The 13,094-nt window shown below is 39.3% G+C and overlaps 1 protein-coding gene across 3 annotated transcripts in view; it reads left to right on the forward strand.

The window, feature by feature from the left end:
• The window catches only part of CD2AP (CD2 associated protein), a 100,130-nt gene that overhangs the window by 63,293 nt on the left and 23,743 nt on the right, over positions 1 to 13,094 (forward strand). For all 3 annotated transcript variants that reach the window (XM_071548242.1, XM_071548244.1, XM_071548243.1), the window contains 4 exons: positions 2,314 to 2,434; positions 4,738 to 4,922; positions 8,349 to 8,457; positions 12,265 to 12,356. In XM_071548242.1, coding sequence (XP_071404343.1) covers positions 2,314 to 2,434; positions 4,738 to 4,922; positions 8,349 to 8,457; positions 12,265 to 12,356 — 507 coding nt within the window. The remainder of the gene's footprint in view (positions 1 to 2,313; positions 2,435 to 4,737; positions 4,923 to 8,348; positions 8,458 to 12,264; positions 12,357 to 13,094) is intronic.

The following is a 13,094-nucleotide window of genomic DNA, read 5'->3' on the forward strand; positions in this document are numbered from 1 at the left end:
TTGTGTCAATTAAACATACAAACTATATTACCAGAAGAAGTATAGTTAGTTAAAGGCAGTGTGATGAGGAGGTTGAAGCAAGTGTGCTCAGGAAAGTTTTGGTGTTTTCCTGAGTTTCTCTGATTGGCCTTGCTTTGCATTGCAACTCTGTAAAGTGCTGTGCTGATGGTATTTCTTGGCAGAAGAATAAAGGGATGCTTATGTTGCTTTCTGTATTGTAAGCATTAAAAGTTCCTTTCTTGAAGCTCCTGGGTGTGGTCTGGGTGATTCAAGGCATTTGTATTTTAGCTTTCTGTCATGTGTTATGTAAAGTTTGAGGTGCCAGAGCCCGGGCAGCAATTGCCAGTCGTCTGTGCTTAAAAAATAGGTGTCAGAGGAGCAGCCTCTGAGTTTGAACCATCCACAGCAAAGCTGTATTTGAGCACCAGGATGCCTTTAAAAATAACAGTGCTCTTTTCATTGCCTGTCTCTGCACTGCCAGGGTCTGGATAAGCTTTGCTTGCCTGGAGGTGGGCTGGCGTTTAAACTGTGCCTGTGTGTCAGGCAAAGTGACCTACAAAACAAGGCTAAAAAAAGACAGTGTAAACAACTGCTGTTTGGTTTGCTTTTTTAATTTCCCTATTGCTTTTCTTTCTTAAAAACAGCTTTCCAGCCTGTAAACAAGGCAACTGAAAGGAAGGATTTAGAAAATTTGTCTTACAGTTTTTAAGTAGTGCCCATTAGGTAAAGAGACTGCATTTTTCCAGACTTTTGAAAACTGTTTATAAATTTGAAGAGCACAGTTCTTAGTCTGTTGGTGTTGTTTTACCCTGTCACCTCTCCATGCCCAGTTCTTACTTGTTCTGCTTTGTACTGTGGGTTATTCCTGATAAACCTTCCCTTAAATTTTGGAGTATTTCAGTGTAAATAAGACACCAAGAATTCAAGCACAAACTGTACTCTGCATTGGTGAGGCCACACCTTGAGTACTGTGTTCAGTTCTGGGCCCCTCAGTTCAGAAAGGATATTGAGGTGCTGGAGCGAGTCCAGAGAAGAGCAACAAGGCTGGTGAAGGGACTGGAGCACAAGTGCTGTGGGGGGAGGCTGAGGGAGCTGGGGTTGTTTAGCCTGGAGAAGAGGAGGCTCAGGGGTGACCTCAGCACTGTCTAGAACTACCTGAAGGGAAGTTCTGGCCAGGTGGGGGTTGGTCTCTTCTCCCAGGCACTCAGCAATAGGACAAGGGGGCACGATGGGCTTAAGCTCTGCCAGGGGAAATTTCAGTTGGATATCAGAAAAAAATTCTTTCCAGAGAGAGTGCTCAGGCATTGGAATGGGCTGCCCAGAGAGGTGGTGGATTCACCATCCCTGGAGATTTTTAAACGCAGATTGGACGTGGCACTGAGTGCCATGATCTGGTAAATGGACTGGAGTTGGACCAAGGGTTGGACTCGATGATCTTGGAGGTCTTTTCCAACCCAATCGATTCTATGATTCTATGATTCTAAGCATTAGTCATTAGGTTCCCTAATTCCTGAACAAGTTTATTTCCAGTGCAAAAATGAGTTGTTTTTTGAAGAGCAAAGCCAACAAATTTTGGCATTGAACAGAATCCACAAAATCCTTGTGGACTCAGCTACCTTTCCTGGCTGGCCAGCTCAGATGGGATGGCCCCTGCACCTGTGACACAGATGGAGCCTGCTCAGCCAGCTGCCTCCTGCTAGAAGGAATGGACAGCTCTCCATTAGTCTGTGATGTCCTTGAAGACTTTTCTATATTCTACCAAATATTATCTGTAGAAATTACAGCTTTGAAACTTGTGTCTCTTGATTGAAATTGTGTGAAGCTGCCCAGTGGATACGAGGCCAGCGGGAGCAGAGCTGGTGGAAACTGGACAGGACAGGAAAAGACAGATGGACAGCAAAATACATAAAAATTCCCATAGAAAAGCCAAACTAAAAGTGTCACCTTTATTTCCCCAAGCAGTTTATTATTTTCTTCTTCTCTTGGATATGCAGTGCCTGTTACTCCATTTTACCTTTCAAAAGTTGATGAACATTTTGTTCATTTTCTGGATTAACTGGCATGGAACTAATCTCATGTTTTAGGATCATTGCTGTAGTGACAAAAGTGACAGTAAATTGTTTGCCTGTTCTTTTTGCCTGTTCTTTTTTACTGTTCCTACATCTTTGATAGTTTCTTTATAAAGAAATCGTGGTCATTTGAACCTTCCCAAAGTTGTTTGTAGAGTTTTATAAGTGAAGTATGCAGGGAATTGATAGGAATTTCCTTTTGTTTTATTGGTCTCTCAGTAATGTGTGAAATATTTCTATACAGGTGGAAGAAGGCTGGTGGAGTGGAACACTGAATGGCAGGGCAGGGTTGTTCCCTTCAAACTTTGTGAAAGAATTGGAATCAACGGATGATGGAGAAACACAGGACGCTCTGGATGACACAGGTGGTGTTGTGTTTGTTGTAAACCATCAGCAAAGTGATTTTAGAGCTTGAATATTAATTTGGAGTATTATGGTCATAGTACAACAAAAGTTGAATTCAAACTGCCTAAGAGAACAGTAAGTGTTTAGTTTCATTCTAGAAAGTGTTGATACTGAGTATGAAGATACCTGTGTTGTTCCCAGTTCACTTCAAATAAAATTGCACTCAAGGTCTTGATCTTGCAAATGTTTGTTCTGAATTTTATTACATTCAGAGTTGATCTTTTTTAGTATTAGATAAGTTTTTTTTGTTTTGTTTAGTGCCTTTTTCAGTCTTATCCTCACAGACCTGAGTTCTCTAAAACAGAAAACTCAAGTGTTTAACCAAGTCATTTGAGAATTAAAACTTATCAAAACATTAGGGAGAGCCTCAACTTAAAATGGGGCTTGGGAAGGGAGCCCTGGTTTTTCATATGCTTTAAACTAACAATAAAATATTTTTAAGGCAGAATTTACTTTAGCTGTACCTTTCTGGCCATGACTATAGCTGGGACAAAAGCAGGCAGTCTGTGATGAACAGTTGAATGCTGAGTGGTGCCAGGCAGGTCTGTGTTTTACAGGCAATAACTTTGTTCCCTGGAAAATGTACTTCAGGAATATTTCACTCTACAGAAACCTGTTGGAAGTCTTGGGACTTGTGATATGATACTGCTGGAATTAGGAGTGGGTTTTGGGAACATCATAACAGGAGTTAATTGATTCTTAAAGACAGCTGTGTGCTGTTGAAGGGAAAAAGTGATTTTTTTTTAACTTTGTGGTAATGTGCACCTTCATTTACAAGATGCTCAGTATTGATTGTTTCAAACAAGGATTTGCTCAGACATAGGGAAGAAGAGTCTGGCTTGGATTTTTTTTTCCCTTGTAAATTGCAGAAATAATTTCTGTAGCATAAAACAAGAGTTAAGTCCCAAATAGCTCAGTGACTGTGTCCTTGGAGGTCAAGTTCCCTGAGTTGAGTGGGATCTGATGAGATGAATTTACAAATGGGTATGTGTTGGTCTTAATTCCTGAATAATGAGATCAGTGAGTCTGAACAGTAATTTGAAGTAACTGTATTTTCTGTCAGTAACTAACAGCTTATGGTTTTTTGCCCCTCAGCCTCCCAGGGTTTATGTGTAATGCTCAGGACTTTCACAGACAGGACCCTGAGTATCTCTTAGTTCCTTCCTCACTCTGGGAAACAGTAACTGCCTTATTCACTCAGCTGTGGTAATTCAAACATGTAACCTGGGCTTTGCTTACCAATGAAATGTCCAGCTATCCTTTTAGATATCTGAGGAGGATATAGCTAAGTGAAGAACAGCTGAGTGGTGAAAAGGTGAGAAACTGAAGTCAAGAGCAATGTACCTTCATGGTGTCAAAATATCTTTAATTTACGATACAGGGAAGAGGCTTTAATCTTTATTGTGGTTTCCCAACATGCATAGACTGAAGAGAACTTAACTAAAATGCTAACAGATGTGGAGGCTATTTTGAATTGGATTTATAAAAGCTGTCTGTTTTCACATGACTCCCTTCAAATTCTGCATGTAGAAATAGTTTACCTATGAATACTAGTTTGTAAACTTTAATAGATTTGACCATAACCTAAAAAAAAAATAAAAATTAAACAAGTCTCAAAGCTCCTTATCACCAAAATTAAGGTCTCTGAAATATGTTTTTGAGGGGGTGGATAAATATTGTCCCTTAAAACTGAAAGATTAGAAGAATCTTAAATAGTTGTATTATCTATTTGCATTTTTAGCAAAAGAAAACTTTCACTTTGGTGCCTTGAGAGGTGTCATTTACTACTATCACTGTGTTTTCCTGTGGCTCTTGGAACATGGTTGGATTCACTAGGGACCTTTATTGATCACCACTTTCTGCAGCTGCAGCTCTGCAAGTGAGATGCTTTTAAATATTGGACTAAACCCTGTTTTCAGAGAATACATAAGTGGTGTTTCATAAAACTAATGGAAAACATTGATACTAAAAGGCTGTGGAGTCTGAATGATAATTGAAATACCAAAAAATATTAGTGATCTATTGACTTAATTGCCAGAGTAATCAGTGCAATATTGGTGTTTCAGTTGGTCTTAGGTTAAATATCAGACTAGGACAAATGTGAGGTATTACAGCTATAGTGATGCTCCTAGAAAAGCTGTTTAACAGGAGGAGTGCACACAGCTGTGTAGCTTCCACTTGTTTCCACAGAAATGATAAATAATAATAAGTAAGCAAATAAATAATTTCAGAGATTAAAATAACTTTCTTATTTTACTTTCAGAGCCTGCTTTCAATAGTCCTACCTCACCTGTGACCTCTCCAGGAAATGGAGGTGAACCTGCATGTGGACCAGCACAGCCAAAGAAAATCCGAGGTGTTGGGTTTGGGGATATCTTTAAAGAAGGCTCAGTGAAACTTAAGACAAGATTATCCAGTAGTGAGTCAGAAGAGAAAAAGCAAGACAAGGTTTGTGGCAGTACCTGTTGTTATTTTGGGGTTTCTTGTAACAGTAATTTAAGAGATGTGGACTCTTGACCATACTCATCTCATAGAGCTCTTGCCTATAAAACCCCCAAATCCTCTCAAGCTTCTTTCATAGGAAGTCATATTGAATATTTATTCCTAAAGGTCTATTAAAATGTTTTGGTATTTAAAACATTAGAGATGGAAAACAAAACTGATAGAAAAATTGTCATTTCAGAGCCATGTGGTATAAGACATAATGAATTTTCCAACACATCTACAGTGTGAGGTCTTTCATAATTCTCCTTATAACAGACTTTGTGCGTGGTCTGGGACAAGACTGTTCAGTCTTCTTGTGCAAGTTAAACTTGTCTTTTAAAACAAGGAATATTTTGGGATGTGTTTGAGGGGGTTTTTCCCCAAGTTTTGGTGGATGTTGAGATTGCTGTTCAAGGTGTCAACCACCATTACCTTCAGTGAATGTTGCCAAGCTTTTGGTTCCATAAACTGCTGATAATACAGCGTGAAAAATACAGCTTTGGAATTTTTCATCTTTTTTTTTTCTTTTCCCCATTTTTTTATGAGTGACTGAGAAAAGGAGCAGTTTTATTCTCTACACTGAACTTATTGGAGCTTAGGAGAGAGCAGATAATACAGTGGAATTGCTGTCATATGAGTTATACTTTGATCTGAACCTGAGAGTGCTCTTACCCCTTGGAAGCACAACATCTATTCTTAGTCCTTTATCTTGAACTTATGCATTGTTTATTCCAAGAATTTATATATAGATTTTTAGCTTTTGATAAATTAAAGGCAGCCAAGATAGTCTACTGTTTCAGATTTGACTCAGGTGATGAGTTCAAGAAAGCTTTTAAAGCCTTTGTCCATGTCAATTTTTTGTCTGTTATGGGTAATGCTGTTTTGCTGACTGATTGATTTTCCTCTGCTGCCATGGAAATAACTGTAATGGTGTGGGGCAAAAGGTGAGTTGAGTCCCTGGAAGGAGGGTAAGGACAGAGGCTTTCTTGAATGTGTTTTCTCTCAGTGTCAGTACTAAGAACAACGACATGGTGTGTGTCCTCTTTGTTTCTGGGCCAGACAAAACATCAGTGATTCCAAAAGTGAGAGTGTGTTCTTTTAAGATTTGGGGAACGTTACCTCATGAAGAAGATGTTGTTTAGCTTGGAGAAGAGAAGGTTCCTGGCAGACTTTGTTTCATCCTTTCAGTGCAATGGAGAGAGACTTTTTGCTGAGGTCTGTGGTGGCAGGACAAGGGGCAATGGCTTTAAACTGAAAGAGGGGAGATTTAGGAAGAAAAGAGGGGAGATAAGGAAGTTGTGCTTTAGGGTGAGAGAGGTGAGATGCTGGAAGAGGTTGCCCAGGCAAGTTGTGGTTGCCATATCATTGGAATTGTTCAGGGCCAAGCTGGATGGGGCTTTGAGTGACCTCATCCAGTGGAAGGTGTTCCTGCCCATGGCAGGGGAGTTGGACTTGGATGGTAATTGTTTTGAGTTCCTTCCAGCTCAAACCATTCTATTATTCCGTGAAGGCACATTGATTTTCCTCATATCTCCCTAAACTTTATCTCTTGAAGTGGGAGCCTGTGGTGTCACTGCATCTTCATGTGAATGCTGTTAGACTAGGACTCAGGACCAAGCTTTCACTTTGCCTTCTTGTCATGAGACTGATTGTTCCAAAGGATATTTCCCTGCTTTCTACCTTGTTACATGGGAGTATTAAGAGCCTGTCTAAACTGCTCAGTTAATATGAGGTCTGCTCAGACCTTTTGAGTTGTTGTCTTTGACTGTTTATAAACAATAAAACATGCTGGTGCTGTGTTTTGCTGTTTGGCCTGTCTGGAAAGCTCAGCAAGAGAGGAAATGAAGTGAGAAAATAGTTCTGTGTAGCCTAATGACAAAGACATAAACATTTCAGTTTAGGACTTAATATTCCACTTGCACTTGTTGCCGGAGTTATGCCAAAGGTGGACAGACTTCCAAAGGTGGACAGACTTACAGAACAGTATGGAGAGCCCAAGGGAGATAATTCCCATGAATGCCTTGCGAAAATAGATTTGTGCTTAATGTGCTTTGGGATAAGATGAACAGATGCTGGAAGGACATTCGGTCTTTAAGTCAGTAAGGAAAGAAAAAAAGCTGCCTAGAGTAGAGAGGAATCTTTTCTCTTGGGAATTTCAGAGACTGTTCAGCACAGGATGGTTGAGCACTGATGTATCTGAAGTGCTCAAGGGCATTTTTGCTGCTGCAGGAGATTGTTTCAGCTGGTCCCAACATCCTGCCTGGGCTCAGGCTATTTATGCACTGCCTGCCTAAACTTCCTCTCTTACTTCTAATTGCATCTCATTTTGGAAGGGGAGAAATGTAGAGAACTATTTCCATGCTGGAGGTGTTTAATCTCATAGGTGGGTTATTTCAGTGCTTCCTTCATATACCATTCTGGAGAGAGTTAAATTGCATATGTCCTCCAGGAACATCCCAAGTGAGCCTGGCTTCCTCTATGCTATGACAGAGGTACCAAACACCAGCCTACAGGCATTGTCTGCTTTTAGGGAGAGTAATTCTAGTTTCTCTGACAGTAGAAAATCTGCAAAGTTGAACTTTAAATGAAAATGAACAGAGTAACTAAAGGCAGTGGGATTTTTCACATCAGTAGTGCTATTAGGGCAGCTCAGGTAAGTACTGACTGTAAGATCACACTCTGTGTTTGTAGCTCCTTGGTCTGTGAAGATGTAGATGCAGCTGAGGCTGCCAGAATCTGTCTGGCAGCTCAGTAAGTCTTCTGGGGAAAAATAATAAAAAATTGCTGTAACATTTATTTGTTAGATGTTAACTCTCAAATTCATGGTATTCTTTTCATTCAGTAGAAGTCTGGTGACACCTGTTCTGTTTTGTACAAATTGCTAAGAGTGAAGGGAAGCTGGGATGGGTCTTCACGTGCTCTTACATTTGGCTGAGTAGTTAAAACTGATTTTCTGAGGTGGTGTGTGCTGAATATTCCTGCCTTATTCCAGCACGAAGTTAAGCATGGTCAGGGAGTTCCTCTGAGCAGAGCTGTTAAATAACTGCTTGTGTTTTGTGCTGGAGGAGGCAATTTTCAGGCTAATGGGAGAGAACACCTGGAACTGCAGAAATACAGTTGCTGAAGTACATTGGCCCTGTCCTAAGACTGGCTTCCAGCTTGAAAGCTGTGCTCTGTCTTTAGTCAGTAGACAAAGTCTAATTGCAGTGTCTGTAAAGAAGTAACTACAGGGCTTAATGGGAAATGCTTCATGCAAAAGCTCATTGAATCTCCTGGAGATGGTTATGTGCATCACCTCAGCTAATGAAAAATTGAGTGTGTTCTGTAGCCTAATAAAAAATAAAACCTGTAAAGAGTTTTTGTTAACAAAGTTCTCTTCCCTTCATACAGCCATTACCTACCCATCCTCCTGGATCAAAGTTGATTCATTTTCCCAGTATAACAAAAGCTGAAAACTCACCAGAAGTAATAAAATCAGAAGCTGAAAGTAAACCAAAAGGTAAGGCTGATGGACATTTACATCTATGATTTGTAGTCCTTTCTTAAAGTATTTGGTTGTCAATTTTTTGGGCGTTAAAATATAGAACTTTATTATATACTGGGGTTTTGTATCATGTTCTGTACCTTTGAGGAGTTTTGCAAATGCAAAAAAGTCAAAAGGAATTTTTGCTTACATTTCTGTAGAAAAAGAATCAAAACTAGTTTTGGAGTTGTCTCCCAGGACAAAGCCAGTCTGGGGTATGAAGTTTTATTGCAACAGTCCCTTTGCATTAACTTTCTGTTGACACGTTCAGTGATTTACTCTCTGCATGGCTTTGTGTTCCAATGATCTGTTTCCATGGAACAGTCTCCCAGCACAGTTTCTGTCCCGAGGTTATAGAAGTGACTTTCTTTCTAGGCTCAGGATTTACTGGGGATGTGGTACTGTGCTCTCATAGCTCTGCAGTTTCTTACATCTAAAAGATGCTGCCTGTGTTGTGTTCAAGTCTTTTCCCTTGATAATCCAGTTCCCTTGTGGTTGTTTATAGCACTTTTTAATTTTGCTTTTTTATCATCTCAAAGAATTTATAACTTCATTTAGTTACCAAGTTGCATAGTTTTATCTGGAGAGATATTATTAAGCCAACCCCAAGCATCTTATGGGAGTGCCAACTCATAAAAAATTACCTTTGATTATGTGATGTGTAGACAGCTCATTTCCCCAGTTCCACAGGAGACATTTTTTCGACTTCTGTATTGTAATTTCAAGGATATTTTTGTTTTATGTGGAAATATGTTATTTTGGTCTGCTTTCTATGGAATGCATCATTTGTAAAAATAAGAAAACTGCAACATCTTGCTCTTAAACCATTCCAGTGCTATTGCTGTAAGGGCCAGCAAGACAATGTGCAGCCCTGAGAGTTGTGAAATTTGACTTGCTTAAAACTTTGCATAAAAATTAATCCAACTCTCCTAAAAAATCTGAGCATTCAGTGCTGAATACCCAGAATATTCAGTATTTAGCTCTTTTCATAATTTCAGGTGCATCTCATGCTAAAACCATACAAATTGGTACAGAATTGTTTGCCCTGCTAGTGGGTCTGTGCTTCCCAGAGAAACAAATACATCAGAGAAGAACTTAAATATGTAGTAATAGAAGCTGTAGGAGAACATCATTTGGTAATACCCTATAGACACCATATAAGAACATCTTACAACCTTAGAAGGCAAACTTGTTTTTCTTTCTTAGTGTTTTTATTTTAATTTAGACCATATTGTAGTTTATGTATCTCATCCTCAGTTTTGAGAGACCAAGTTTGAAATAAACTGTGTTCATCTGTTGACAGATAAACAGAGATCTCTGAAATGTTTAGACTAGTGTAGCTTATTTTTCAGTGGGGTTCTGCTATTTCTGAAAGCTTCTTTTGGCCTCTGGCTCAAGTATGTAAAAATATTTTCTTTAAAAAGTAAAATAATCACAATTTGACCCTTCTTTCCCCCCATTATGTTAGGATACAATATCTGTGATTTCTGCTACTGTATTGTTAGTCTGAACTCTTTGGAAGAGACTCCTCTTTTCTTAAAAATATTTACTGAAGTTTAAATGCTGCAGAGTTAAACTGGACACTTTATTCATCTTAACTACTGGCAGAATACCAGGCTGACAAAATAAGATGCTAAAGTGGCAAATTGTGCATACTCTTTACATACTTGGCTGGGTTTTTGGTGGTGCTGAAGGCTGGAGTTCACAGCCCAGCACGTGGGGGGCCTTGGCAGGGTTCAGAAGTCCCTGTCTCCAGCCTTGGGGGAGAAGAGTGAAAAATTCCCTTTCTGGCACCATTTTTTGTCAGCTGTGGGACTTGATGCATGTGAGAAGTGCTTGGAGGAGGAGAGGAGATAAAGGATTATATTGGCCAACTCCCCAGGCAGTAGGGAAATGCATCTCTTTTGGCAGAATCCGGAGGTAATGGAATGTATTCCACCTATTACTCCTGAATGAAATCCTCAAAACTGATAGGTATTTGTAGTGTACCTGACTTTTTTTTTCTTTTTTTCTTTTAGAGTCATTGTGATTTTTGCTTTTTGGACCTCAGTTTAAACATTCATATCTTTGACGTGGTGGTTCTTATGGTTCTGTAATTCTCTACAAACCACAGTTTAGTCACTCTATATCTGAGCATTTTTGATCACTAGATAAGACAGCAAAGTAATACAAGTTTTTGTACCTAGGATTACTCTCGTGGTTACATGACTATGTACATCCACATAGATATCTCCATATATCTACCTGAAGGGAAGTTCTGGCCAGGTGGGGGCTGGTCTCTTCTCCCAGGCACTCAGCAATAGGACAAGGGGGCACAATGGGCTTAAGCTCTGCCAGGGGAAATTTAAGTTGGATATCAGAAAAAAATTCTTTCCAGAGAGAGTAATCAGGCATTGGAATGGGCTGCCCAGAGAGGTGGTGGATTCACCATCCCTAGAGATTTTTAAACTGAGATTGGCCGTGGCACTGAGTGCCATGATCTGGTAAAGGGACTGGAGTTGGACCAAGGGTTGGACTCGATGATCTTGGAGGCCTTTTCCAACCCAATGGATTCTATGGTTCTATGATTCTGTCTATCTCTGAAGCTTGGCAGACTTTGGCATTTTAGCACAGTGGTTGTCACCGACTAGGGTAGATTTTTATTTGAGAATACAATTTGTTCATTTTTAAACTAAAGATGTATATCTGTATTAAACAGAATGTAACAGCAGCAAAAAGATTTGACTGCAACTCACAGATTTATTTTCCTACCGCCCAGCCAAAGGCTGTCACTAAGAATTGTAGATGATTCTCACGATGACTTGATGTTGTGCTGCTCTGTGGGGGTGATGCAGCTGCTCAACCTGTGTGTGTTGTCAGTGCCAAACACCTGATGGGTTATGGCAGCACGTTGGAGTCCTTTTTGTTTGCTTCCTCTTCCCCAATGTTTCATATACAGAAATTCAACCTTTTTATTCACTGAATTATTTTTAGTGTGCTGGGGTTAAACATTCTCTATTTGTGTATTTTGGCCTTTCTCATGTTGTTTTTGTTTTGGTGTGGGAAAGGAAAACAAATCCTCCTTCTTTTTCACCTGAATGCTTATCAATTTTTAAAAGGATTAGTTTTGAACTGTACTGAATGAAAAGAATTATTCTTTCTGCTTTTGTGGAAGAGGCTGTGACTGCTTTGATTGCTCAGATGAGCTCTGGTTTCAGGTGCTTAGCCAAGGAATGCCTTTGCTTCAGTTCCTTGGTTTCACTGCAGGATTTCAGCAAGTCTGAAATTTTCTGTAGTTTTTACATGTTAATGAAGGATGTCACTTGAAAACTGTTGCCTGTATTTAATTAGGATGAAAATTTGAAATTTAGATCAATTTTGAGAAAATATCTATAAACTCTTAAGTTTGAAACCATTTTTTTGTTTAAAGTGCATCAAAATTGAATGTATAATGCTATGGGGAGGGCTAGATGGGCTATTAAATTTAAACTGTTACACTTTTAACTCCTCTTTTCTCCCTCTGAAATCAGAGGACTTGAATTAGGTTCTTCTGTGAAAAAATTGGTTTGAGGCTTATACTGACATCACAAAGATTTATCTCCATTGCTCTATAAATACATAATCTTATTTTCCTTGTAATACGAACAACATATGGAACATTCATAAAGCAGTCTCAGGTGGCTGGTTCAGAAGGGAAGTGTGATCACAGTGTTTTATTTCTCAGCTCTCAGACTGCATAGGTGAGCTGGTATTATGTGTGTTACTACCCATGGTATCCAAATTAATGGCACTGTTTTGTTTCAGCCAAGGAATATTGCAGGACAATATATTCCTATGAAGGCTCAAATGATGAACTCAGCTTTAAGGAAGGCGAGATCATTCAAATAATCAGTAAGGTAAGAAAGTTTGGTCTGCTCTAACAATGTGTGTAGCTTTTGTGGGTTTTGTACAAGTAGGTAAGGTGTTAATTATGAATGCAGAGGGGTCTGTTGGTCTAGAGATTCCTGTGGACTGATTTGTCTCATGTGAGAGTCAACTTTTTGTTTCTGCACTTGGTGGAGATACACATGACTTCAAAGATTGTTCCAGAGTGGAGGTTATCTTGGAGTCCTCAAAGGCCATGGGATCAGCATCACTCAGTACCAAATGCCTTTTCAGTGAGGAAACTGGAAAAGCTTTGCAAATAGCTCTTTTTCCTTCAGGACTTGTTCTTTTTCTCTGGTGATAAATCAGGCTGGTCTAGAGGTGGTAGTTGAAAAGTATTATTGTGTCAAAAGGTGAGAAATTAAGATCTGTATTTACTGATTTTTATGTAGATTTTAGGAAAAAAACTGAGCAAATGTTTTCAGTAGGAGAATGAAGTCCAGGTGTTAGAGGTACTTGGTATTTCAGAATAACCATAGAGAAGTTCATGATACTGTCTGGCTTTTTAGAGAAATGTGATTATTTAGTTGAATGTTCTCATTTGTGTTGAATGCTGAAAGCACCTTTTTGATAGGTCCATCTTGTTGCAGAGACAGTTCTAAACAGGAAATTAACCTGCCCATATCTAATTTCCCTGCAGTACTCTGCAGTCTTTTGCTGGTTTATATGCTGCTGTATTAAGGAATAATGACTTTCCTAAAAAAAGTGGA

Source organism: Pithys albifrons, chromosome 2, assembly GCF_047495875.1.
Source record: "Pithys albifrons albifrons isolate INPA30051 chromosome 2, PitAlb_v1, whole genome shotgun sequence".
Lineage (NCBI taxonomy): Eukaryota > Metazoa > Chordata > Aves > Passeriformes > Thamnophilidae > Pithys > Pithys albifrons.